This window comes from Scyliorhinus torazame, chromosome 18, assembly GCF_047496885.1.
Source record: "Scyliorhinus torazame isolate Kashiwa2021f chromosome 18, sScyTor2.1, whole genome shotgun sequence".
NCBI classification, from domain to species: Eukaryota; Metazoa; Chordata; class Chondrichthyes; order Carcharhiniformes; family Scyliorhinidae; genus Scyliorhinus; species Scyliorhinus torazame.
In genome coordinates, this window is record NC_092724.1 from 127592604 (window position 1) to 127616904 (window position 24301).

The window sequence follows — 24301 nt, forward strand, 5'->3', positions numbered from 1 at the left end:
GCCGCCCCAAAGGTGCGGAATGCTCCGCATCTTTGGGGGCTGAGCCCCAACATTGAGGGGCTAGGCCGGCGCCGGAGGAATTTCTGCCCCGCCAGCTGGCGGAAACGGCCTTTGTTGCCCCGCCAGCTGGCGCGGAAATGACATCTCCGGGCGGCGCATGCGCGGGAGCGTCAGCGGCCACTGACAGTTTCCCACTCATGCGCAGTGGAAGGAGTCTCTTCCGCCACCGCCATGGTGGAGACTGTATTGAAGGCGGAAGGGAAAGAGTGCCCCCACAGCACAGGCCCGCCCGCGGATCGGTGGGCCCCGATCGCGGGCCAGGCCACCGTGGGGGCACCCCCCGGGGCCAGATCGCCCCGCGCCCCCCCCAGGACCCCGGAGCCCGCCCACGCTGCCTTGTCCCGCCGTTCAAAAGGTGGTTTAATCCACGCCGGCGGGACAGGCAATTTATCGGCGGGACTTCGGCCCATCCAGGCCGGAGAATCCAGTGGGGGGGGCCCGCCAACCGGCGCGGCCCGATTCCCGCCCCCGCCGAATATCCAGTGCCGGAGACTAAACCGGCGAGGGCGGGATTCACGCCAGCCCCCGGCGATTCTCCGACCCGGCGGGGGGTCGGAGAATGACGCCCCATATCCTTTCCAAAATTCTCGTTTCCTTCATGAAATGTAATCCACCAACTGTTACTGAACCGATGTCTTAATCCTCTTAAGTGTTTTCATTTCCAAAATGTCTTTGACCACAATAGAAATATTTGCCCTGTTTTTGTTGGATAAGAATGAAAAATGCACAAAGAAAATTACAAGATCCTGTGATGTGCTCCATAATAGTGTGCCTTTTATTGACTTGCTCTTTGCAGTAAATTAGTATGGCCCCTGAATGAATAGGTTTATGTTGGTGAAAGGTTAACTTCAGCTAATCCAAATTGGAGTTAACAGGCAACTCAGTCACTGTTACCTTTGCCGATTTTATTTTGACTATGTATTTCTCTCACAGCAGCAGGCTTTCTATCGAACGGACTTCGCACAACTCCTCGAACTCATGGGCAGTGGGAAGGAATCACTAATATTCATGAAAAAGAGAATCCGAAGATTGTCAACACAATGGATTTTGGCAGCTCAGAACCTCAACCAGAAGCTTGAGACGAGAAAGAGGCAAAGGAAAAAGGTGAATGGACAATGGAATTAGAATAAGAATACTGATTCAGGCGTAACCTTGATCCATAAATGCACAACATCAATCAGCCACAATATAACTTTTACTAAGTTGCTTACTGGTATGTTTTATTCTTCAGTACTGAATTGTTTAACTTCATGGTATGTGTGAATAGATTTAGAGATGTAAGAAAATCCAGTGAGAAAATAGCATCAAAATCCCTTCATCAAAAGTCCATGTTCCCTCCCACTTCAGCTGCTTAGCATCTAATTTATTTCCCACCCTTCTATGATAAAGAAAATCAAGCATTATTATTAAGTATTTCTACAGCTATCGATTCTACATCCTAGCAGATATTGATCTTGCTCTTTTTTTTCAAGTGCCAATTGATCCTGAATCAGCACGGCGTTTGTTCCACATCTTATGGGGAATGAAATTATGTTTTCTAATCTTCGATATCGCTCAAGACAAACTTGAAGGCAATTTCTATTGTTCACTAGGTCCAGCCTTTAGATTATGCCTTGTGCATACATAATATTGGATTCAACACGGCTATGTAAAATAAATTGCATATGAAGTGGTTTTACAACTCAGTACTTTCAACACATTTTTTTTCTGTTCTGTTAATTATATTGTATAAGATCTATTTTCATTGCCTCTATTGATTTAATGTCTTTACTCACACTTTCATCTTGGCGAATGTCAATCTGCTATTTGCTCCTCTTTGGTTCCCTACCTGTTTGTACCGCTGAAATCTACTTGTATGACCTTTTTGTCCTTCATAGGAGCTGCATTGCTTCACAAAAAGAATGTGGCTAAACAAGATGGATAATTTAAATCAATCAAATATAGCAGTTACATATGAGCTTTCATAATTGCATTTAATTTGTTTGAATAGTTTTAAGATGCCCTTTTGAGTTGCAAGACCAGACTTAGATACACCACACGACATGAATCGTCAGAACTGAGCTTTGATACTTGGTTTCCTATAGATAGTTGCTTAAAACCACTGAGGCAGTTGGATGCATTGATTAATCTCAGTGCTTTGGACTAGGAAAGAGCCAGGAATAATCCACTAAGGTTGCAGCTCTACAAGGTAACCAAGAAGTAAAATGACATCTACTGTAAAATGCGTGTGTGGTAACAGGTGCAGACATAACTAGACTATTTTGAGATGCAACCATCAGATAGGAGGCCAACACTTACTATAGAGATTCCTAAATTAAGCTTTCACTTGAGTGAGTCGCCAGACGTCTATCAACACCTATGAAACTCTACCACAGAAAAACTGTCATGAAAAGAGGGAAAAAAATAAAAGCTGTCTGCGGGGACAAATACCTTAATTGGATCTACATTTTGATCAACAACAACTTACGTTTAAAGGTGCCCTTAACATAGAAAAATATCTAACGGTGTTTATCTACGTACATGCTGCTTTCAAACCATGATTGTTGGCACTTTGTGACACAGTAAGTTAACTTTGGTGGTGGGGAAGCTTCTGGAAACAATTATTCGGGACAGAATTAATAATCATACGGTAAAATGTGGGTTTATTAGTAAGAGCTAGCATAGATTTTTTAAGGGAAAATCATGTTTAACCAACTTGCTGGAGTTTTCTGAAGAGGTAATAGAGAGGGTTAATGAGGGCAATGCTGTTGATGTGGTCCAAACATAGGCTTCCAAAAGGCCTGGGATACAGTGCCACAAAATAGACTTGTGGGAAAAGCTATAGCTCATGGAATAAAAGGGAAAGTAGGAACGTGGATGCAGAATAGGCTGAGAGGCAGGAAACAGCGAATAATGTTACTGGTTATTTTTCGGGCGAGAGGAAGGTTTGTAATGGAGTTCCCCAGGCATCGGTATTGGGACCCTTGCTTTTCCTGATGTATATTAATTATCCAAATCTTGATGCGCAGGGAACAATTTCAAAGTTTGCAGATGATATCGAAACTTGGAAGCATTATAAACTGTGAGGAGGACAGTGTAGAACTTCAAAAGCTCATAGACATGTTGGTGGAGTGGGCAGATAGGTGGCAGATGAAGTTCAATACAGAGAAGTATGAGGTAATTTAATTTGTTAGGAAGAACATGGGTCTGAATATGATGCTGCCCCAATGTAGGTTTTAATGTGGATGGGAGGTTGAGGTAGGAGGGGGAGGATGAGGTGTGTGAAATCACATGGACAGGATTGCCTCTGGGATGCAATTTTACAGAGAGTGGGCGGGGATGTGGTTTTATGGTGAGGAGTTGCCACTTAAGTGCCTTTTTAAGCTCAGCCTCAATTTTCAGATTGGCAGGCACCCAATGGCTGAGAGTGAGAAATAGAGAAAGTTCTTATCCTTGATCTTGGGCTGGAAGGTTGAGGGATGCGCCTCAATCAGAAAGTCCCTTCTGACTGTGAGCCCACCGCTCATTGACTCAAAACCTCCAGACTTCCCTTTCCATCCCTCGGCCGATGCCTCCACATCGAAATTGCCCCCCTCACAACCCGCCAGGACATCTCCTCACACCCCACCCCTCCCCAGGGCCACTGTCACTGTCATGATTTCCCCATGTTGCAATCTTCTGACTCCCCCTTTCAACTGAAAACTACAATTGGCCTTGGCTCCATGAGCAGCGCTCCAGCAAATGGACTAGTAACATATTAAGGTATCATATATACCTTGAAAATTAAAAATGCAAACATTGCCACAGAGATTCTACAACAGAGATTCTACAGCAGCTCTTACGTTGTATATTTCTCTGTCTAAAATGATTTTAATGCTAATATTGATCATTGACCTATAACACATTTTGAATGCTTTGAGTCTTTATGCAATTCAAGGCTTCCCACTCAGACTGCATTCTTAAAATTAATTCCATTTCACACCCTTTAGCCTGAGGTGACCTCAGTTTTGCTCGTTTTTTTCTTAAGTAGATACTTTCTCTCGAAATAATCTTCTTCCCCACTCCCTTCTTTCTGTTCTCTGTTCAATGAATCATGTTTGACTGGGGATGGGGAACCTCCAGGTATTGGTCAACATTATTTTGTGGTTGGCTACCAGAAGGTTGCAGGCTGTTCCCCTCTCATTTTTCTCTGCCTCTCTGGCGGGAGGGCCTGCATTGTGTTCACTATTTACTTACTCACATCTGAGATTTGGATCTCCGCTCATTTTGTGTCAAAATTCTGTTCCTTTAAAGGTGTGAATGGGGTGAGTGTTATCTCAAAATGAAATGTTTGGGTGTGTGTTGCCACAAAAGCCAGGCAGTGTCAAGCCAAATGGTATATCAGTTGCACTGCAAATCTTTACAAAGATTTATCAAACGTTTCATTAAAATCAAGATGACAGTCTATTCCTGGACATGCTTGGTCGCACTGCAACATTATTGCAACATCATTCATGTCACTACTACATTCTGTTTGCTAACCTGCAGATCAAATAAGAATGCCTTTTTAACATGCATTTTTTAGATTAAATGGACCTTTCATCAACAGTCTATTGATTCTTACTGATCAATACAGATAGGCCAGGCAAAACTGATATACTGTTTAAGCAGTGCAATTTGCCATATATTTTTGCATTGTACCAAGGTACTTCCGTAATTCTGTTAATCTGTGCAAAAGAAACCGCTACACGCTCACACCAGCAAAATAATGCAGTAATCGTGAAACAGAAAGGTGTCCCAATTAATTACTATGAGAATTTGGACTTTCAGTGACCTCTGCAGTGCTATGGAATGCAGGCACCGTGAAATATAAGTGGGGAAGTATGACAGTACAGCTGAGTGATTCAGATCAGAGCTCCACCATAGCATGAACCCTTCAACTCTTCGCTCTCAAGTAGAGTGAAGCATGGCAGAAACTGCATAGTTTAGATCCAGATTTCTGCTCCACATTGATCAACTAAATGCTTGCTTCAATGATTGACATCTCCCTGCCTTAAAACTCTGAAGTCTTACTACGTTTGGAATTTCTATCCTTCACAGATCTTGATTCACCTGGGTTTCTTGACAGAGGAGGCAGGCGATGTTTTCAGCCCTGTCGTGTCGAAAGGTGGCCCGTTGGGCGAGTTGGTTCAATGGGCTGATATCTTAGCCACTCTGTATGTGTTGGGCCACAGCCTGAAAATCACAGCTACTTTAAGGGAGCTACAAAGGTACTGTGTCTATCACACTTTCATCCTGAATTTAAGGTTCATGCCCATAATGTTTGTTTTAAATTCTCAAACGAGGAGATCTGGTGTTAAACAGTAGGGGTGTTGGATATCTGTTCAAGGCTGATAATACTTGAGCAAAATAATTTAGGTGCTGGAATTCTGAAATAAAACCCAAAATGCAGGAAATACTCAGCAGGTCAGGCAGCATCTATAGAAAAAGAAACAGAGTTAACCATCTCCGTGCAGATACTTAATGAACAGCTAAGTGCTTTAAGCTTTTTCAGATAATGGCCAGAATTTTCCAGCTGTTTCTGCCAGTGGAATCTTCTGGTCCCGCTGATCCGAGCTCCCGTGGCGTGTTTCCCAGTGGCGGGAGTGCCTAGAATGGGAAACTCCCGTTGAAGTCGGCCAATAGCGGGCAGCTTCTGCCAGTGCAAAACACGTGTGGGAACGTGCGGAAAAATACCCGCCCAATAATTTGGGTCTGAAGCCGTGCATTAATCACTGGATTGGCTGAAAAGTAAAATACTGAACCCTGTAGCCATTATACCACTGCACTATATTAGAGACTGTGCTGCAATGGTGAAATAGGGAAGGAGGATCATTGATTTAATTTTATGGTTTCTTATTTGCGCAAAGACATGTTAAACTGTAACACTTTTTAATGGATTTCCCTAATGAAAGCTCTTTCCCGTGCTTCTTGGATGTTACCGTTTGAAAATACAGATTCTATTCCACACACTTTACATATTCATGATAGAAATGAAAATGAGAGATTAAAACATTTCTTACAAATTGACTGTACTTTGTGGTTTACCCTATTTATCTCTCATCTTGATTATTGGAATATATACTTGAGGAAATATTATCTGCCTTGACTTGATAAGTGAACTTCAGTGGACCTATAGCTATAAATTATGCTGTCATGGCCTTCGCCAGGCATTATGAATGGTTGAATAAGTAATTGAATAAAAGGCGACGTAACACCAACATTAATAAAGATTCTGCATTTAAAGTTGCTCGTAAAAAATGCTTTAGCCCAGGTCCTTTTGACGGTTAACGCATCCAGTAAAATGATAAAGAGAAAGAACGTCATCATTCGCCTGCACCTAATTAATCGTTCTCAGTTAGCTATCAGCAGCTTTGGGTAAGCAGCAAAAAAATCAAGCAGCTGTCCACAGCCTGATTGCTGTCTTCCATCCCAACCAAGAGCTCATTTGAGTGGATGTCAACAATGAACATAAGTTAGTTCATCCCGTGACTCCTGTTGAATCAAAGACACCGGGAATTCAAGAAAGCATCAACTGTTTCAGATCAAGTGAAAAGGGAAAACTGGTAGAGGAAGTAAAATAATATGTTGGGGCATCCTTGGATAACTATTTCCTAAGTTCTGAGAACATTTGTCACGATCTTTCCACAATTCAATGCTGATAGAAGCACCATAAAGTGTTTTATTTGGCAGAACTATTACTTTTGAGCTGGTAATGATTCTCGCTGAAGAATGAATATACAGCTCACCTGAAAATTGAGACACAGGGCGAGATTCTCCGACCCCCCGCCGGGTCGGAGAATCACCGGAGGCTGGCGTGAATCCCGCCCCCGCCGGTTGCCGAAGTCTCCGGCACCGGATATTCGGCGGGGGCGGGAATCACGGCACGCCGGTTGGCGGGCCCCCCCGCTCGATTCTCCGGCCCGCATGGGCCGAAGACCCGCCGCTAAAATGCCTGTCCCGCCGGCGTAAATTAAACCACCTACCTTACCGGCGGGACAAGGCAGCACGGGCGGGCTCCAGGGTCCTGGGGGGGGGCGCAGGGCGATCTGGCCCCAGGGGGTGACCCCACGGTGGCCTGGCCCGCGATCGGGGGCACCCCCCGGGGCCAGATCGCCCCGCGGCCCCTCCCAGGACCCCGGAGCACGCCCGCACCGCCTTGTCCCGCCTTTCGAAAGGTGGTTCAATCCACGCCAGCTGCCGTGGGTTGACGGCGGCGGGAATTCGGCCCATCGCGGACCGGAGAATCGCCGGGAGATTTCCGCCGACCGGCGCGGCACGATTCCTGCGCCCGCCGAATCTCCGGTGGCGGAGAATTCGGGACACGGTGGAGGCAGGTTTCACACCGGCCCCCGGCGATTCTCTGACCCGGTGGGGGGTCGGAGAATCGCGCCCCTTGCTCCATACATGCAGCCTAACAAGGCAGTCTTCCACTAAAATGCTGGGTATATAAAAATATGCTGATTTGAATAGAGAGCTAGAATGTCTATGGGTCCTTCTCATGGCCCCATATTAAATCTGTGTGCACCTATCACCTTGCCACCAACCTCCATCACCTCCTACCCTTCCCTGATTGCTTAATCAATCCTCATCCCAGTTTCCTTCCTCCAATAATCATCCCTTTCCCAGTCAACCCCTTCCAATCATATCCCTTTCCCCTCTAATGACACATCTGAGGCCACAGCTGCCAATGCAGGGGCCCACACTTCAAAACTTCCACAGTGGTCCCATTTAAATGGAGTCAATATCAGGCACACCTTGGCTTGCCTTTTTAAGCATAGACATTGTTCTCTACAAATTTCTTGATCCACATATTTGGTGCCAGCAATTAATCTTGTTGAGACTTGGAGCATATTAATTGAGTTACTCTCCTAGAAGTCAAGATCCAATATTATGGTCATGTTTGCACTAGTGTGCTTAATACTGTGAAATGAAGTCAGCTCCTTCATAGAAAAGATTAGTAAATAAGATTGATGTCTTGCTGGTGCAGATTGCTCTGTAGAAATATGATGTTGCGGCTCAAAGATGGACAGGATTAGATACAAGGTGTTCAGGAGTGATAGGAAAGGAAGAAAAGGTGAAGGGGTGGTGGTGTTGATTAAGGAGAGCTTTGCAGTGCTGGAGAAAGAGAATGTTCGAAAGGGGTCAAAGACATGGGACGGGAGTCTCCGGACTCCCGGCCCAGTGTTGACGCCGGCGTCAAAACCGGCACGAGCGATGCCGGTGTCAACGGGCCTCCCGGCCCAGGCATTCACCCCTTCCTAGGGGACTAGAATGGTGTCGGACTGCTGTGCGTTGTTCTGGCGGCGAAAGCCAGCCCACCACGGCCAGCGCGGGTCTGCGCATGTGTGCCACGGACGTCACCGCGCCGGCCCCCGGGCAATATGGCGGAGCCCTACAGGGGCCCGGCGCGAAGGAACATAGGCCCCCCCCCCAGAATGAGCCCACCCACCAATCGGTTGCCCCCAACCGGGGCCTGGCCACCATGAAGGCCCCCCCGGAGTCGGTTCCCCCCGCTCCCCCACCAGGACGGTCCCCGCAGCCAGAACGCCAAAGTCCCGCTAGGTAGGACCATACGCAAACGGCGCTGGCGGGACTCGGCGGGCACTCAGCCCATTGAGCGCAGAGAATGGGGGGGCACGGCGCTGTGGCAACCGTGCGGCTGGCCAGAGAATCAGTGGCCCAGCGTCGAGCAGCATGGCGGGTTTCGCGCGCCCACCCATGCGCACCCCCCCCCCCCCCCCCCCCCCAGCGATTCTCCGACCCGGCCGTGATTGGAGAATCCTGGTCATAATCTATTTGGCTAGAGTTAAGGAACAAAAATGGTGCAATTACATTGCTTGGTGGAGTCTGTTGGCCACCAGCTAGTGGGAAGGATGTAGAGGAACAAATATGCAAGAAAATTACAGAGAAATGCAAGAATTATGGAATACCTTTAGTGAGGACTTATAATTATCCAAATATAAACTGGGCGAGTGTAAATGAACATTTTCTTCAGTACATTTCCAGTTGAATGAGGAAAGAGCCACTCCTAGACCTGGTTCTTGGGAATAAGGTGGGCCAAGTGGATCAAGTGTCAGTGGGAGAACACTTAGGGGACAGCGATCATTTGCCATAAGGTTTCGGTTGACAATAGAAAAGGAGAAAGAACAGTTCAAATTGAGAAAAAAATTAACGTGGGATAGCCAGCTTCAATGGGGTAAGAACTAATCTGGGACAAATAAATTTTGAGTCAATGGTTGGCAGTAAAACAGTAGCTGATCTAAGAAGAGTCAACTTAGGCACTGTTAAGGTATATTCCCTTGATGGGGAAAGGCAGGGCAAACAAATCCGGAGTCCCCTGGATGACAAAGGAGAAGGAAATGAAGACGAAGAAGAAAATGTTTGCTTATTTTATTTTTAATTCATTCATGGGATATGGGCATCGCTGGCTAGCCTGATATTTACTGTCCATTCCTAATTGCCCTTAAACTGAGTGCTTTCTGAGGGCAATTAAGAGTCAACTACATTGCTGTGGATCTAGAGTCACATGTAGGCCAAACCAGGTAAGGACATGAGTGAACAAAATGGGTTTTTAAGGCAATTGACATTTGTTTCAGGGTCATCACTTTAATTCCAGCTTTTACTGGGTTCACATTTCACCATCTGTCATGGTGGGATTAGAACCCGGGTCCCCAGAGCAATAACCTGGATTACTAATTCTGTGGCACGACCACATCCCCACATGATGGGTCAGGTAGAAAACATATTGGAAAACAAATGAATATAGAAGATTTAGAAGGGAGTTGAAGAAACAAATAAGAGAAGCAAAGAGAGAGTATGAAGAGACTAGCAGCTAACTTAAAAGGGAACCCCAAAGTCTTCGATAAGCATATAAATAGCAAAAAAGATGGGAAAAGGAGGAGTAGGACCAATTGGGGACCAAAAGGAGGATTTATACATAGAGGCAAAGGGCATAGCTGAGGTATTAAATAAATATTCTACATCGTCTTTACCAAGGAAGAAGATGCTATTCAGACTATGGTAAAAGAGGAGGTAATTCAGACACTAGAAGTATTTCAAATTGATAAGGAAGAGCTTTCGGATAGGTTATCTGCAATTAAAGTTGGTAAAGAGGACTGGAGTAACACAAACATACATATGAACATGTGAAATCGGAGCAGGAGTAGACCTATCCATCCTTTGAGCATGCTCCATCATTCAATAAGATCTTTGCTAACCTGATTGTGACCTCAACTCCACATTCCCACCAACCCCCCCGCCCCCCCCCCCCCAATAACCTCTCACCTCCTTGCTTAGCAAGAACCTATTTACCTCTGCCTTAAAGATATTCAAAGACTCTGCTTCCACCATCTTTTGGGAAAGATAGTTCCAAAAACTCATTTTCCTCATCTCTGACTTAAATGGGTGACTCTTTATTTATAAACACTGATCCTTAGTTTTGAATTCTTCCACTTGAGGAAGCATCCTCTCCATATTCACCTTCTCAAGACCCCTCAGGACCTTATAGAAATGTTACACCCTTAATCAAAAAACGTATAAAGATAAGCCCAGTAACTACAGGCCATTCAATTTAACTTTGTGGTTGGAAATTTCTAGAAAAAAATCACTTGGGACAAAATTAACAATCACAAAGACAAAAATGGACCAATTAAGGAAAGCCAGCATAGATTTCTTAAGAGAATAACTTGCTGGAACCTTTTGGAGAGTTATCAGAGTGGGTTGGTGAGAGGTATGCAATTGGGTGATGGATTTCCAAAAGCTGCTTGATACAGTGCCACATAACAGACTTGTGAGTAAGGTTATAACTCATAGAATGAAAGGGACAGCACCAACATGGTTCCGGAATTACGGAAACAAAGAGTAGTCATTGATGGACGTTTTTCGTGCTGGCGTAAGGTTTGTAGTGGTGTTCCCCAGGGCCTTGGGACTCTTGATTTTCCTGATATATGTTAATGACCTATACCCTGGTGTACTGAGCAAAATTTCAAAGTTTGCGGATAATACAAAACTTGGAAGTATGATGAACTGACTAGGAAAGCACATAACATCAAATGGACATAGACAAGCTGGTGGAATGAGTGGATAGGTGGCAGATGAAGTTCAATGTGGAGAACGTAAAGTGACTTATTTTGGCAAGAAGAACATGGAGAGACAATATAAGTTAGGGTGTTCCTGTGAGGAAAAAGGATAAATACGGCAAGTTTTGGGAACCTTGGATAACGAGAGATATTGTAGGCCTCGTCAAAAAGAAAAAAGAGGCATTTGTCAGGGCTAAAAGGCTGGGAACAGACTTTGTGGAATATAAGGAAAGTAGGAAGGAACTTAAGCAATGAGTCAGGAGGGCTAGAAGGGGTCACGAAAAGTTATTGGCAAATAGGGTTAAGGAAAATCCCAAGGCTTTTTACACGTACATAAAACGCAAGAGGGTAGCCAGGGAAAGGGTTGGCCCACTGAAGGATCGGCAAGGGAATCTATGTGTGGAGCCAGAGGAAATGGGCGAGGTACTAAATGAATACTTTGCATCAGTATTCACCAAAGAGAAGAAATTGGTAGATGTTGAGTCTGGAGAAGGATGTGTAGATAACCTGGGTCACATTGAGATCCAAAAAGACGAGGTGTTGGGTGTCTTAAAAAATATTAAGGTAGATAAGTCCCCAGGGCCTGATGGGATCTACCCCAGAATACTGAAGGAGGCTGGAGAGGAAATTGCTGAGGCCTTGACAGAAATCTTTGGATCCTCACTGTCTTCAGGTGATGTCCCGGAGGACTGGAGAATAGCCAATGTTGTTCCTCTGTTTAAGAAGGGTAGCAAGGATAATCCAGGGAACTACAGGCCGGTGAGCCTTACTTCAGTGGTAGGGAAATTACTGGAGAGAATTCTTCGAGACAGGATCTACTCCCATTTGGAAGCAAATGGACGTATTAGTGAGAGGCAGCATGGTTTTGTGAAGGGGAGGTCGTGTCTCACTAACTTGATAGAGTTTTCCGAGGAGGTCACAAAGATGATTGATGCAGGTAGGGCAGTGGATGTTGTCTATATGGACTTCAGTAAGGCCTTTGACAAGGTCCCTCATGGTAGACTAGTACAAAAGGTGAAGTCACATGGGATCAGGGGTGAGCTGGCAAGGTGGATACAGAACTGGCTAGGTCATAGAAGGCAGAGAGTAGCAATGGAAGGATGCTTTTCTAATTGCAGGGCTGTGACCAGTGGTGTTCCACAGGGATCAGTGCTGGGACCTTTGCTGTTTGTAGTATATAGAAAATGATTTGGAGGAAACTGTAACTGGTCTGATTAGTAAGTTTGCAGATGACACAAAGGTTGGTGGAATTGCGGATAGCGATGAGGACTGTCAGAGGATACAGCAGGATTTAGATTGTTTGGAGACGTGGGCGGAGAGATGGCAGATGGAGTTTAATCCGGACAAATGTGAGGTAATGCATTTTGGAAGGTCCAATGCAGGTAGGGAATATACAGTGAATGGTAGAACCCTCAAGAGTATTGAAAGTCAAAGAGATCTAGGAGTACATGTCCACAGGTCACTGAAAGGGGCAACACAGGTGGAGAAGGTAGTCAAGAAGGCATACGGCATGCTTGCCTTCATTGGCCGGGGCATTGAGTATAAGAATTGGCAAGTCATGTTGCAGCTGTATAGAACCTTAGTTAGGCCACACTTGGAGTATAGTGTTCAATTCTGGTCGCCACACTACCCGAAGGATGTGGAGGCTTTAGAGAGGGTGCAGAAGAGATTTACCAGAATGTTGCCTGGTATGGAGGGCATTAGCTATGAGGAGCGGTTGAATAAACTCGTTTGTTCTCACTGGAACAAAGGAGGTTGAGGGGCGACTTGATAGAGGTCTACAAAATTATGAGGGGCATAGACAGAGTGGATAGTCAGAAGCTTTTCCCCAGGGTAGAGGGGTCAATTACTAGGGGGCATAGGTTTAAGGTGAGAGGGGCAAGGTTTAGAGTAGATGTACGAGGCAAGTTTTTTACGCAGAGGGTAGTGGGTGCCTGGAACTCGCTACCGGAGGAGGTGGTGGAAGCAGGGACGATAGTGACATTTAAGGGGCATCTTGACAAATACATGAATAGGATGGGAATAGAGGGATACGGACCCAGGAAGTGTAGAAGATTGTAGTTTAGTCGGGCAGCATGGTCGGCACGGGCTTGGAGGGCCGAAGGGCCTGTTCCTGTGCTGTACATTTCTTTGTTCTTTGTTCTTTGTTCTAAAGTGTACAACAAGGCCTGCAGGAGCAGAGGGACCTAGGTGTAGTTGTGCATAAGCCTTTGAAGGTGGCTGGACAGGTGGAAAGAGAAGTTAAGAAAGCGTAAAATATCCTGGGCTTTCTTAACAGGAGCATTAAGTACAAGAGCAAGGCGGTTGTGTTGAACTTGTATAAGTCACTAGTTCGGCCTCAGCTGAGTTTCTGCACTGTAAATTCTATGAAATCTACTGTATCCAGTTCAGGGGCATGCACTGATGGGAAGACATGAGAGAACATACAGAAAATATTCTTGAGAATGGTTCCACGGATGAGGAACTTCAGTTATGAACAAAGATTGCAGAGGTTCAGACTGTTTTCCTTCGAGAAAAGGATGAGGGGAGATTTGACAGAGGTGCTCAACATCATGAGGGGTCTGGACAGCATAGATATGGAGAAACATTTTCCACTTGTGAAAGGATTGATAATGCAATAGCACAGATTTAAAGTAATTAATAAGAGAAGCAAAAGTGACATGAAGAAATCTAGTTCAAGCAGCAAGTGGTTAAGGTCTTAAATGCACTACCTGAGGGAGTGGTGGACAGGCTCAGTCCAAAGCCCAAACCATATCAAAAGGCTTCAACCCCCACCCCCCCCCCCCCCACCCCCCTCCTCCCACCCCCGCCAAACTAACCACAATGTTTAGAAACATCTAGGAGTTAAGTGTTTTAATTTCCTCTTTTTCTCAGCAAAAAAACAGTAAACTGCTTTTGCTGCGGTCATGAGGCGGCATGTGGCACAGTGGTTAGCACTGTTGCTTCACAGCGCCAGGGACCCAAGTTCAATTCCGACCTCGGGTGACTGTGTGGAGTTTCCACATTCTCCTCGTGGCTGTGTTGGTTTCCTCTGGGTGCTCCAGTTTCCTCCCACAGCCCAAAGATGTGCCAGTTAGGTGGATTGGCATTGCTAAAATATTGTCCCTTAGGGCAGGAATAGGGCGGGGGATTGGGTGGTCTTTGAAATGTTGGTGCAGACTCGATGGGCTGAATGGCCCCCTTCTGCACTCTAGGGAATCTATGATTCTATTCTATGACTCTATGATCTGTCAATCAAAGCTCGATGTTAATAAACATTATGGTTAGTTTCACATCTGGGTACTTGAGATTCATTCAAGCGTGAAGGGAAATTAAAATAATCAATCCAGACATCTGGCTGTCTGGAAACTTCAATCACTGGCGACTAAAAGCTTTTTCTCTTTGAAATGACTAGAAGCCTTCATGATCAAAGCATCTCAGTCTTTTGGTGTGGTTTTGTCTTTCTATTAAGTTACAGCTGCTGCTTTCCAGACAAGTATCTGAGGCAGCAGGTGTAAGGCACAAGTAAGTGAGAAAACAGTGATTTTGTTTCACTGTTTCTGCCTGGACTGCTGTTTAGCTTCCAGACTGGCGTGACTGATGTGGGGAGGGGGTCTCTGACATCGAGGTTCCCTGCTTTGGGGAGTTCTCTGTTATGGAGAGTTACCCATTATGGGAGTTCTCTTATCTGCAGGTTTCCCTGTTATTGAGGGGTTTCTGGTGGGGGATTTGGTGAGGGTCCCTGGTGGGGGGGGGGGGGGGGGGGGGGTCAGTGGTGGGTGATCAGGTCACCCTCATGTGTGTGTTCTGCGGGGTGACCCAGCAATACTCATGATGTGGGGGGGGGGGGGCAGGAGTCGCATTGTGGGGGGGGGTTGACCAGTTACTGGGTCCTGCTATCGGGCCGCCTGCTAAAAATGACGGCCGGTAGCACGATTCTTTGCAACCCCTGCCTTGCATAGATTTTCCGGCAAGGAACACTGAATCGCTTCTGGGCACAGCACCCAGCACCAGCGTGAAACAGAAGCGATCTAGCTCCAACGAGGGAACACAGTCTCCTGAATGGAGAACCATGCCCTTAAACAATATTTCAGTGAACCAACCCTGTAAAATCCATCTGGGTGGTACCACACAACAGCTTTGGAAACAACAGCAATGTCATTCCTCATCCCAGTCAGAAAATCAAGCCAAGTGTTTACACTTAAATTTGCCCAAACTGGGTTTTCTAATCCAGAGGAGAAGGCAATCACCTGGGCGCAAATGAACCTATGAAGGGGAAAATTGAATATCACTCACACCATTGACAGAGCTATGTGAGTGAAGTGTGAGGTACTCGCTGTCCCATTCTCCAGAAGGAGTAGGAGAAAGTGGGAAATTACAACTAACTATTAGATTTATCGATACTAAATTAATTATATTTGAAGGTTTTCGCAGTTTTCCTCCCCAAATCTTACTTTGTGAAAGTTAATAAAAATAAGGTCAACTCCACCTCCTAATGTGCTCGCCTCAGCTTCAGTTCCAGGTGGTGCATAGGGCACATCTGACCAGACCAAGGATGAGTGGGATTTTTTCAGATGTAGAGGATAGCCGCGTACGTTGTTCACAGGGTCCAGCGAATCACACATGTATGTTCTGGTCTTGTCCTAAACTTGTGAGCTTTTGGGTCTTCTTCTTCACCAGCATATCAGGGATTCTTGGGATTGAGTTGGAGCCTTGCCCGTTGGTGGCTATCTTTGGGGCTCGGACTCACCAGACCTAAAGAGGGGGGCAAAAGCAGAGGTTCTTGCCTTCGTCTCGCTAATAGCCCAAAGATGAGTTTGGGTGGAGGACTCCGGTTCTGCCCAGTGCTTTGTCTTGGTTAAGTGACCTTCTGGTGGCACGGTGACACAGTGGTTAGCACTGCTGCCTCATGGCGCGAGGATCCAGGTTCGATCCTGGCCCCAGGTCACTGTCCATGTGGATTTTGCACATTCTCCCCGTGTCTGCATGGGTCTCGCCCCTACAACCCAAAAGGATGTGCAGCGTAGGTGAATTAGCCAAGCTAAATTGAAGTTCATAAACGTTCATAGATCATACAGTGCAGAAGGAGGCCATTCGACCCATCGAGTCTGCACCGACCCACTTAAGCCCTCACTTCCACCCTGTCCCCTAAACCCAATAACCCCTCCTAATCTTTTTGGACACTAAGGGCAATTTAGCATGGCCAATCCATCTAATCTGCACGTCTTTGGACTTTGGGAGGAAACCGGAGCACCCGGAGGAAACCCACGCAGACACAGGGAGAACGAGCAGACGCCGCACAGACAGTGACCCAGCAGGGAATCGAACCAGGGACCCTGGTGCTGTGAAGCCACAGTACTAACTACTATGGTACCATGCTGCCCAAAGTGAAACAAAACTAATTTAAGCACTAGTGTTTTGTGCTTAAACAAAGGAGATTACAATGGGATGAGAGAAGAACTAGCTAAGGTAGACTGGGAGCAAAGACTTTATCGTGAAACAGTTGAGGAACAGTGGAGAACATTCCAAGTGATTTTTCACAGTGCTCAGCAAAGGTTTATACCAACAAAAAGGAAGGACGGTAAAAAGAGGGAAAATCGACCATGGATATCTAAGGAAATAAGGGAGAGTATCAAATTGAAGGAAAAAACATACAAAGTAGCAAAGATCAGTGGGAGACTAGAGGACTGGGAAATCTTTAGGGGGCAACAGAAAGCTACGAAAAAAGCTATAAAGAAGAGTAAGATAGATTATGAGAGTAAACTTGCTCAGAATATAAAAACAGATAGTAAAGGTTTCTACAAATACATAAAACAAAAAAGAGTGGCTAAGGTAAATATTGGTCCTTTAGAGGATGAGAAGGGAGATTTAATAATGGGAGATGAGGAAATGGCTGAGGAACTGAACAGGTTTTTTGGGTCGGTCTTCACAGTAGAAGACACAAATAACATGCCAGTGACTGATGGAAATAAGGCTATGACAGGTGAGGACCGTGAGAGGGTTGTTATCACCAAGGAGGTAGTGATGGGCAAGCTAATGGGGCTAAAGGTAGACAAGTCTCCTGGACCTGATGGAATGCATCCCAGAGTGCTAAAAGAGATGGCTAGGGAAATTGCAAATGCACTAGTGATAATTTACCAAAATTCACTAGACTCTGGGGTGGTCCCGGCGGATTGGAAATTAGCAAACGTGACACCACTGTTTAAAAAAGGAGGTAGGCAGAAAGCGGGTAATTATAGGCCAGTGAGCTTAACTTCGGTAGTAGGGAAGATGCTGGAATCTATCATCAAGGAAGAAATAGCGAGGCATCTGGATGGAAATTGTCCCATTGGGCAGACGCAGCATGGGTTCATAAAGGGCAGGTCGTGCCTAACTAATTTAGTGGAATTTTTTGAGGACATTAACAGTGCGGTAGATAACGGGGGGCCAATGGATGTCGTATATCTGGATTTCCAGAAAGCCTTTGACAAGGTGCCACACAAAAGGTTGTTGCATAAGATAAAGATGCATGGCATTAAGGGGAAAGTAGTAGCATGGATAGAGGATTGGTTAATTAATAGAAAGCAAAGAGTGGGGATTAATGGGTGTTTCTCTGGTTGGCAATCAGTAGCTAGTGGTGTCCCTCAGGGATCAGTGTTGGACCCACAACTGTTCACAATTTACATAGATGATTTGGAGTTGGGGACCAAGGGCAATGTGTCCAAGTTTGCAGACGACACGAAGATAAGTGGTAAAGCAAAAAGTGCAGAGGATACTGGAAGTCTGCAGAGGGATTTGGATAGGCTAAGTGAATGGGCTAGGGTCTGGCAGATGGAATACAATGTTGACAAATGTGAGGTTATCCATTTTGGTAGGAATAACAGCAAAAGGGATTATTATTTAAATGATAAAATATTAAAACATGCTGCTGTGCAGAGAGACCTGGGTGTGCTAGTGCATGAGTCGCAAAATGTTGGTTTTCAGGTGCAACTGGTGATTAAGAAGGCAAATGGAATTTTGTCCTTCATTGCTAGAGGGATGGATTTTAAGACTAGGGAGGTTCTGCTGCAATTGTATAAGGTGTTAGTGAGGCCACACCTGGAGTATTGTGTTCAGTTTTGGTCTCCTTACTTGAGAAAGGACGTACTGGCACTGGAGGGTGTGCAGAGGAGATTCACTAGGTTAATCCCAGAGCTGAAGGGGTTGGATTACGAGGAGAGGTTGAGTAGACTGGGACTGTACTCGTTGGAATTTAGAAGGATGAGGGGGGATCTTATAGAAACATATAAGATTATAAAGGGAATAGATAGGATAGATGCGGGCAGGTTGTTTCCACTGGCGGGTGCAAGCAGAACTAGGGGGCATAGCCTCAAAATAAGGGGAAGTAGATTTAGGACTGAATTTAGGAGGAACTTCTTCACCCAAAGGGTTGTGAATCTATGGAATTCCTTGCCCAGTGAAGCAGTAGAGGCTCCTTCATTAAATGTTTTTACGATAAAGATAGATAGTTTTTTGAAGAATAAAGGGATTAAGGGTTATGGTGTTCGGGCCGGAAAGTGGAGCTGAGTCCACAAAAGATCAGCCATGATCTCATTGAATGGTGGAGCAGGCTCGAGGGGCCAGATGGCCTACTCCTGCTCCTAGTTCTTATGTTCTTATGTTGGGTACTCTAAATTTTAAAAAAGTGATCTTATGCACATGTAAAAGGTCAAGTACATCAGGAAGGGATCAGCAGAAGGGTTCTACTTGAGATGGCAGCCTTCCATTTCCTATTTCAGGGAGCTGGTCATGTCAGGGGAGGGTGAGGAGTTTAAGTTGTGTTTTGGGTTTTGTTTAGGTTGGTTTTTTGGGGTGTGGGAGGGGAGGGGGTGTTGGTTGAGTCTGGAATTGTATTTGTTGTGTAGTATGGGTTTACGGTGTTATATTGAACAAAGACTTTCTATATATAAAACAAAATCAGTTCTGATGAGGTCGATTCAATTTAAATTCAAACAATTAATATTCCACTAAATACTGCTGACCAAACTGACCTTGGGGTGTTGGATTCAGGTATCGGTTGAATTGATGCAAACCTTGGGCTGAATCCTCCAGCCTCCCAGCCGTGCGTTTCTCCGCAGTGGGAGGTGGCACGTCCTTTGCTGGCAGTGGGATTCTCTGTTCCCGCTCCTGTCAATGGGAATTCCCATTGAAACCACCTGAAGCAGCCGGAAATCGCTGGCGGGGGTGCGTTGCTGGCGGGACCAGTGAATCGCCCCACCAGCGAGCGGCTGGTTCTCCCCGTGTGTGCGTGGGTTTCCTCCGGGTAATCCAGTTTCCTCCCATAGTCCAAAGATGCGGAGGTTAGTTGGATTGGCCATGTTAAATTGCCCTTTAGTGTCCAAAAGATTAGGCAGGGTTACTGGGCTACGGGGATAGGGTGGAGATGGGTCTAGTTGGGTACTCTTTCCCAGGGTTACTGCAGTCTCAATGGGCTGAATGGCCTCCTTCCGCACTGTAAAGATTCTCTGGATTCTATGAATGTCCTGAAGTGGAAAAAATCGGGGCTGCAAATATTATTCAAAAACTTTAGTGATTGCATGGTCACAGATGCAGCTCTGCTGGCCGGCGTTCTAACAAATGTCATAAAGGATCATTTTTTAATGATGTTAGTTGATACCCTGTGGTGTTGCTTGTCGGAGTCTCAGATCTGCAGCACAGCTGTGAAGTTCAGCTGCCAAAGTTTTCTCTCTAAACTCTTTCTTTTAGGCCTCCATTCAACAATTTCCAATAGGGTAGAGCCCTAAGTGGCCAGGCCCTGAAGTCAATTAGCTGCTAATTGCTGGTCCTCTGGGAAATCTGCCTTTGGATTGGGCATCTGCTTATAAAATTTCACTTCCTCTCATTGGGAAAAGACCTGGCAATCAAGACCAGAGTGGACCTGCAAGAAATAACTGCTCGTTGTTCTCTTTCTAAATGTATGTTTTTAAAAGGGAACTCTTCTGATTTGTTGAAAATGTGATATCCCAGCCTAAAAGCTACAAAAATAATGCGCACTTCCAATATTAGACACCTGAGATGCATCACGTCACATTGTAGATGATAGAAAAATTGACATCTTAGCTAAATGCAGCTCCTAATTAATTCCAGACAGATCAGAGATCTGCATAATAGCATATAAATATTAGGTATTTTTGCTCTAATTTGGTGGAGCGAGAAATACTAATTTTGAATGCTAACTTATGGAACACTTTGAGTGCAGGGTGAAGAAACAATTCAGATAATGCTGGGGGAATCTGTATAAAAGATAAAATCGGTTTGCTGCTGGTGTTAAGAATCAGACGCACAGCGTATATTAAATCCAAACTGGAACAAAAAAAAAAATCAGTGGCTAGTGTCATGATATCCATATTAACATATCATGGTGCAATCACACACACTGATGGACAGGTAGATGGACCAATCAACACACACACAACATCACAGCCAATCACCAGTGAGAGCACACGCACTATAAAACAGGGAACACCACAGTTCCCGCTCATTCTACCAGGAGATAGCTCAGAGCACAGAGCTCACAGCGTGCCACTCAGACATACACTATGTGCTGAGTGCCTCCCTAAGATAGTGCTAGGTCCACAGGTTAGCTGGTGAAGTACGAACAACAGCCAGAAGTTAATAGTTATTATTGTACAGAATAATAAAACAGAGTTGTACCATCTACAACCGTGTTGGTTCGTTTATGTATCGGAACACCCAACACGACAGCTAGCAGGTCTATTTAAAATCTAGTTACCTCGTATCGAATTGAAATGAAAGGAGAGAGGAGCATTTCCATTGGTGCCACGTGCGCTGTATGATAGAAGAATTATGATGGACTGGGGAGAAGAGAAAGGCTGAAGCTGCCTACAAGGAAATTTATTCGTTTAATATTCTGGAAAGAATTACACTTTTCTGGCCTCTATGTTCAGTCCAGAATTTGATGCTTGCTCAAGACTTGACAAATACCGTATCATATCCTCTTGAGTTGCGAAACCACCTCCTGCAGACCTGACTTCTCCAGTATTGATTTAATCATTGCTTAGTTTTAGCTTTGATACAGTGCGTGTTGACATCAAGGGAACACTCTCAACCCTTGCACCCAAAGCTTTGGGATCTGATTTTAATTCCCACATTTTACGAAAAGCAATTATAATTCAAGCTTTTTATTTTTTTATTATAAATTTAAGGTGTCCAATTATTTTTTTACAATTAAGGGGCAATTTAGCATGGCCAATTCACCTACCCTGCACATCTTTGTGTTGTGTGGGTGAGACCGATGCAGACATGGGGTGAATGTTCAAACTCCACATGGACAGTGACCCGGGGCCGGGATCGAACCCGTGCTCTCGGCGTGTGAGGCAGCAGGACTAACCACTGCGCCACTGTGCCGTCACTTATAGTTCAAGCTTAGTAAACAGAATACGTTTGATTTATTTAATCTTAATGTTGCTAACATTTGATGAACCCTATATGGGCTTGTTTATGGTGGAAATGCTCACTGCCACATTCAGAAATACCGTGAGTATTCTTTTTCTGTGCTCAGATTGTGGACAAGTGCAAATAACTATTAGCGAAAAACAACTTGTTGGGTATTGCTCTCTGCATCTTGTTTGATTCATGAAAATTATGCCACATATGTCTATGTAGGTTAGTGTAGCAAGAACTGAAACAAATTTGACGATTAAGATGAGTTGAACATTATACCCAAATGAGTGGTTAGATCAATAAATCAGCAAAACGGTGCCTGAATAGAAATATATATATATGTGAATGTTCTGTTAAAGATAACGACAACTGTGTTCAGAATTACAATTTACTAAGCTGCAGAACCAGATGATGATGAGCTGTATCGAATGGTAATGGGCAGCATGCTGGCAGAAGAGTACTGCTGGTCTTGTCGCAGAGCCCTAGTTCTCTGGCATGTTTTGTTCAATCTGTCTGTATTTGTGGCAGTCTCATTAAGGACATGGCCCTTGAAATAATGATCTGTTAGACAGGGTGTGCCATGCACACTAACTCCCAACAGTTTATACACGCATTACTTGGCACACATTTTTGATGCCCGTTACGCATCCCACACAGTATGCTGGTGTAGCTTGTTGTACAATTCACTTTGATGTTACATGACAATCATTTCCTTTCAACTTGTTCAGGAGGAGCAAGGCAGAAGGGTTTTTCAGGACCATGTTACTGCTGCCTCGGATCTTCAAAGCAGTAGCCATTTACTCCTGCTGGTAATTACAAATGATACACGGAAAATTCCACTCCAAATAATTTGCAGTGTTTGAAATAAATCTGGAACTTCTTAAAAGCCACAGATTCTGCAGACATGTATAAAATTGTGATCGGAATGAAAACATGTTTTAATGTTACGTACCTAAATATGATAAATGAATTTATTTCAAATGCATGTTGAGGTGTAGTAACGACTAATCCGCCGGGAATCCATTCAGAATCTGCTTTTATTGTGGCCACTGCTGATTATCATTATTATGTCAACACCACTTCCAGGAGCAGTCCTTTCCTTAGTGTCATCCCTGTTATCTCCGAGTGTCTGTAGGTGGTTGCTCAGTGTGAAGTCATGACTTGGCTTTGGCAGAAAAAAGAAAAGAAATGTTGAAAATGCGAAGTAACAATAGAAAACAGTGGAATCACACAAACAATTCGGAAAGTGCCGACCCTTTATCAGAAATGATTCGAGACATTTTCAAGCTCAGTTTTTTGACAAAATCTGAACCTATGTTTTTGCTACATGGTGTCCATGTTTTTTGGGGGTAGAATAGTGTCTAACACTACACAAACTGGCAAATGGTGCAACAGTCTTTATTTTAATATTCCTTCATGGGATGTGGGCATGTTGGCTTGGCCAGAATTTATTGCCCATCCTTAATTGCCCTTGAACTGAGTGGCTTTCTAGGCCATTTCGGAGTCAACCACATTGCTGTGAATCTGAAGTCACATGTAGGCCAAACCATGTAAGGGTGGCAGATTTTCTTCCCTAAAGGACACTAGTGAAGCAGACGGGTTTTTGTGACTATCGACAATGTTTTCATGGTCATCATTATGAGACTTTTGTCCTATTCAGTGACCATGTGGAAGAACATGGGCGGGATTCTCCGACCCCCCGCCCGGTGGGAGAATCGTCGGGGGTCGGCGTGAATCCCACCCCCGACGTCCTCCTAATTCTCCCGCTCCCCCCAAAATTACCCTGATGTGAGTCGCGCCGCCCACCTCGGAGAATGGTGGGGTCCGGCACGAGTCAATGGGCCCCGGGGCTGACCGAATTCTCCGACCCGCGATGAGCCGAAGTCCCGCCCGTTCTTTGCCAGTCCTGCCGGCGTAAATTAGAGTAGGTTCCTCACCGGCGGGACCTGGCGGCGTGGGCGGGCTCCAGGGTTCTTGGGGAGTCACGGGGGATCTGGCCCCGGGAGGTACCCCCACGGTGGCCTGGCCCGCGGTCGGGGCCCACTGATTCGCGAGCGTGCCTGTGCCGTGGGGGCACTCTATTGTTCCGCACCAGAGGCTGTGGTCTTCCGCCATTCCCGGTGCGGAAGGGAATCCCTCTGCGCATGCGCGGGGATGACACCAGCATGAGCTGGCGCTCCTGCGAATGCGCCGGCTGGCGGAGGTCCTTCGGCGCTGGTTGGCGTGGCGCCAAGCCCCTTTCCCGACGGCCGGCGGGGCGCCAACCACTCCGGGCGATGCCGGAGTGGTTCACGCCACTCTGTCCGCCGGGACCCCCGCCCTGCCGGGTAGGGGAGAATCCCGCCCCATGTTCAGGACTCAATGATAGAGTTTACATATCAGGAAAACAAAAACTGTAATTACAAAGCTTTCTGTATAATTTGATTATTGAGCATGGTTTTTGGAACCGACATCAGTCACCCTGCTGATTGCCTAGAACTCCGTCATTTTAGTGCAAGGGCAGCAGTGCATTAATCATTTACACTTTACTCAGTGATATTGTAGTTTAGACAATTTTTCAATTTTTGTTTTGTTTTTGCACCAATTGTTACAGTTTGATGTGTGGTTTTTATTTACCAGTATATTGCTGTCTGTATTATCAAATTGACACAGACTAAACAACATTTGAAATGTAAATAAGATCTTCAGCCCATTACTGTAAAAATATGCTTATAGTGAGCTGAACTGATATTAAGAGAAAGCAGGAAAGCACTGAGCAAGTA

At 45.3% G+C, this 24301-nt stretch overlaps 1 protein-coding gene across 3 annotated transcripts in view; it reads left to right on the top strand.

The window, feature by feature from the left end:
- Window positions 1-24301, top strand: part of LOC140395495 (alpha-1,6-mannosylglycoprotein 6-beta-N-acetylglucosaminyltransferase B-like) — a 1325626-nt gene that overhangs the window by 861705 nt on the left and 439620 nt on the right. For 2 of the 3 annotated variants that reach the window (XM_072483321.1, XM_072483323.1), the window contains 2 exons: window positions 994-1164; window positions 5119-5288. In XM_072483321.1, coding sequence (XP_072339422.1) covers window positions 994-1164; window positions 5119-5288 — 341 coding nt within the window. The remainder of the gene's footprint in view (window positions 1-993; window positions 1165-5118; window positions 5289-24301) is intronic. The other variant, XM_072483322.1, reaches the window with a different exon arrangement.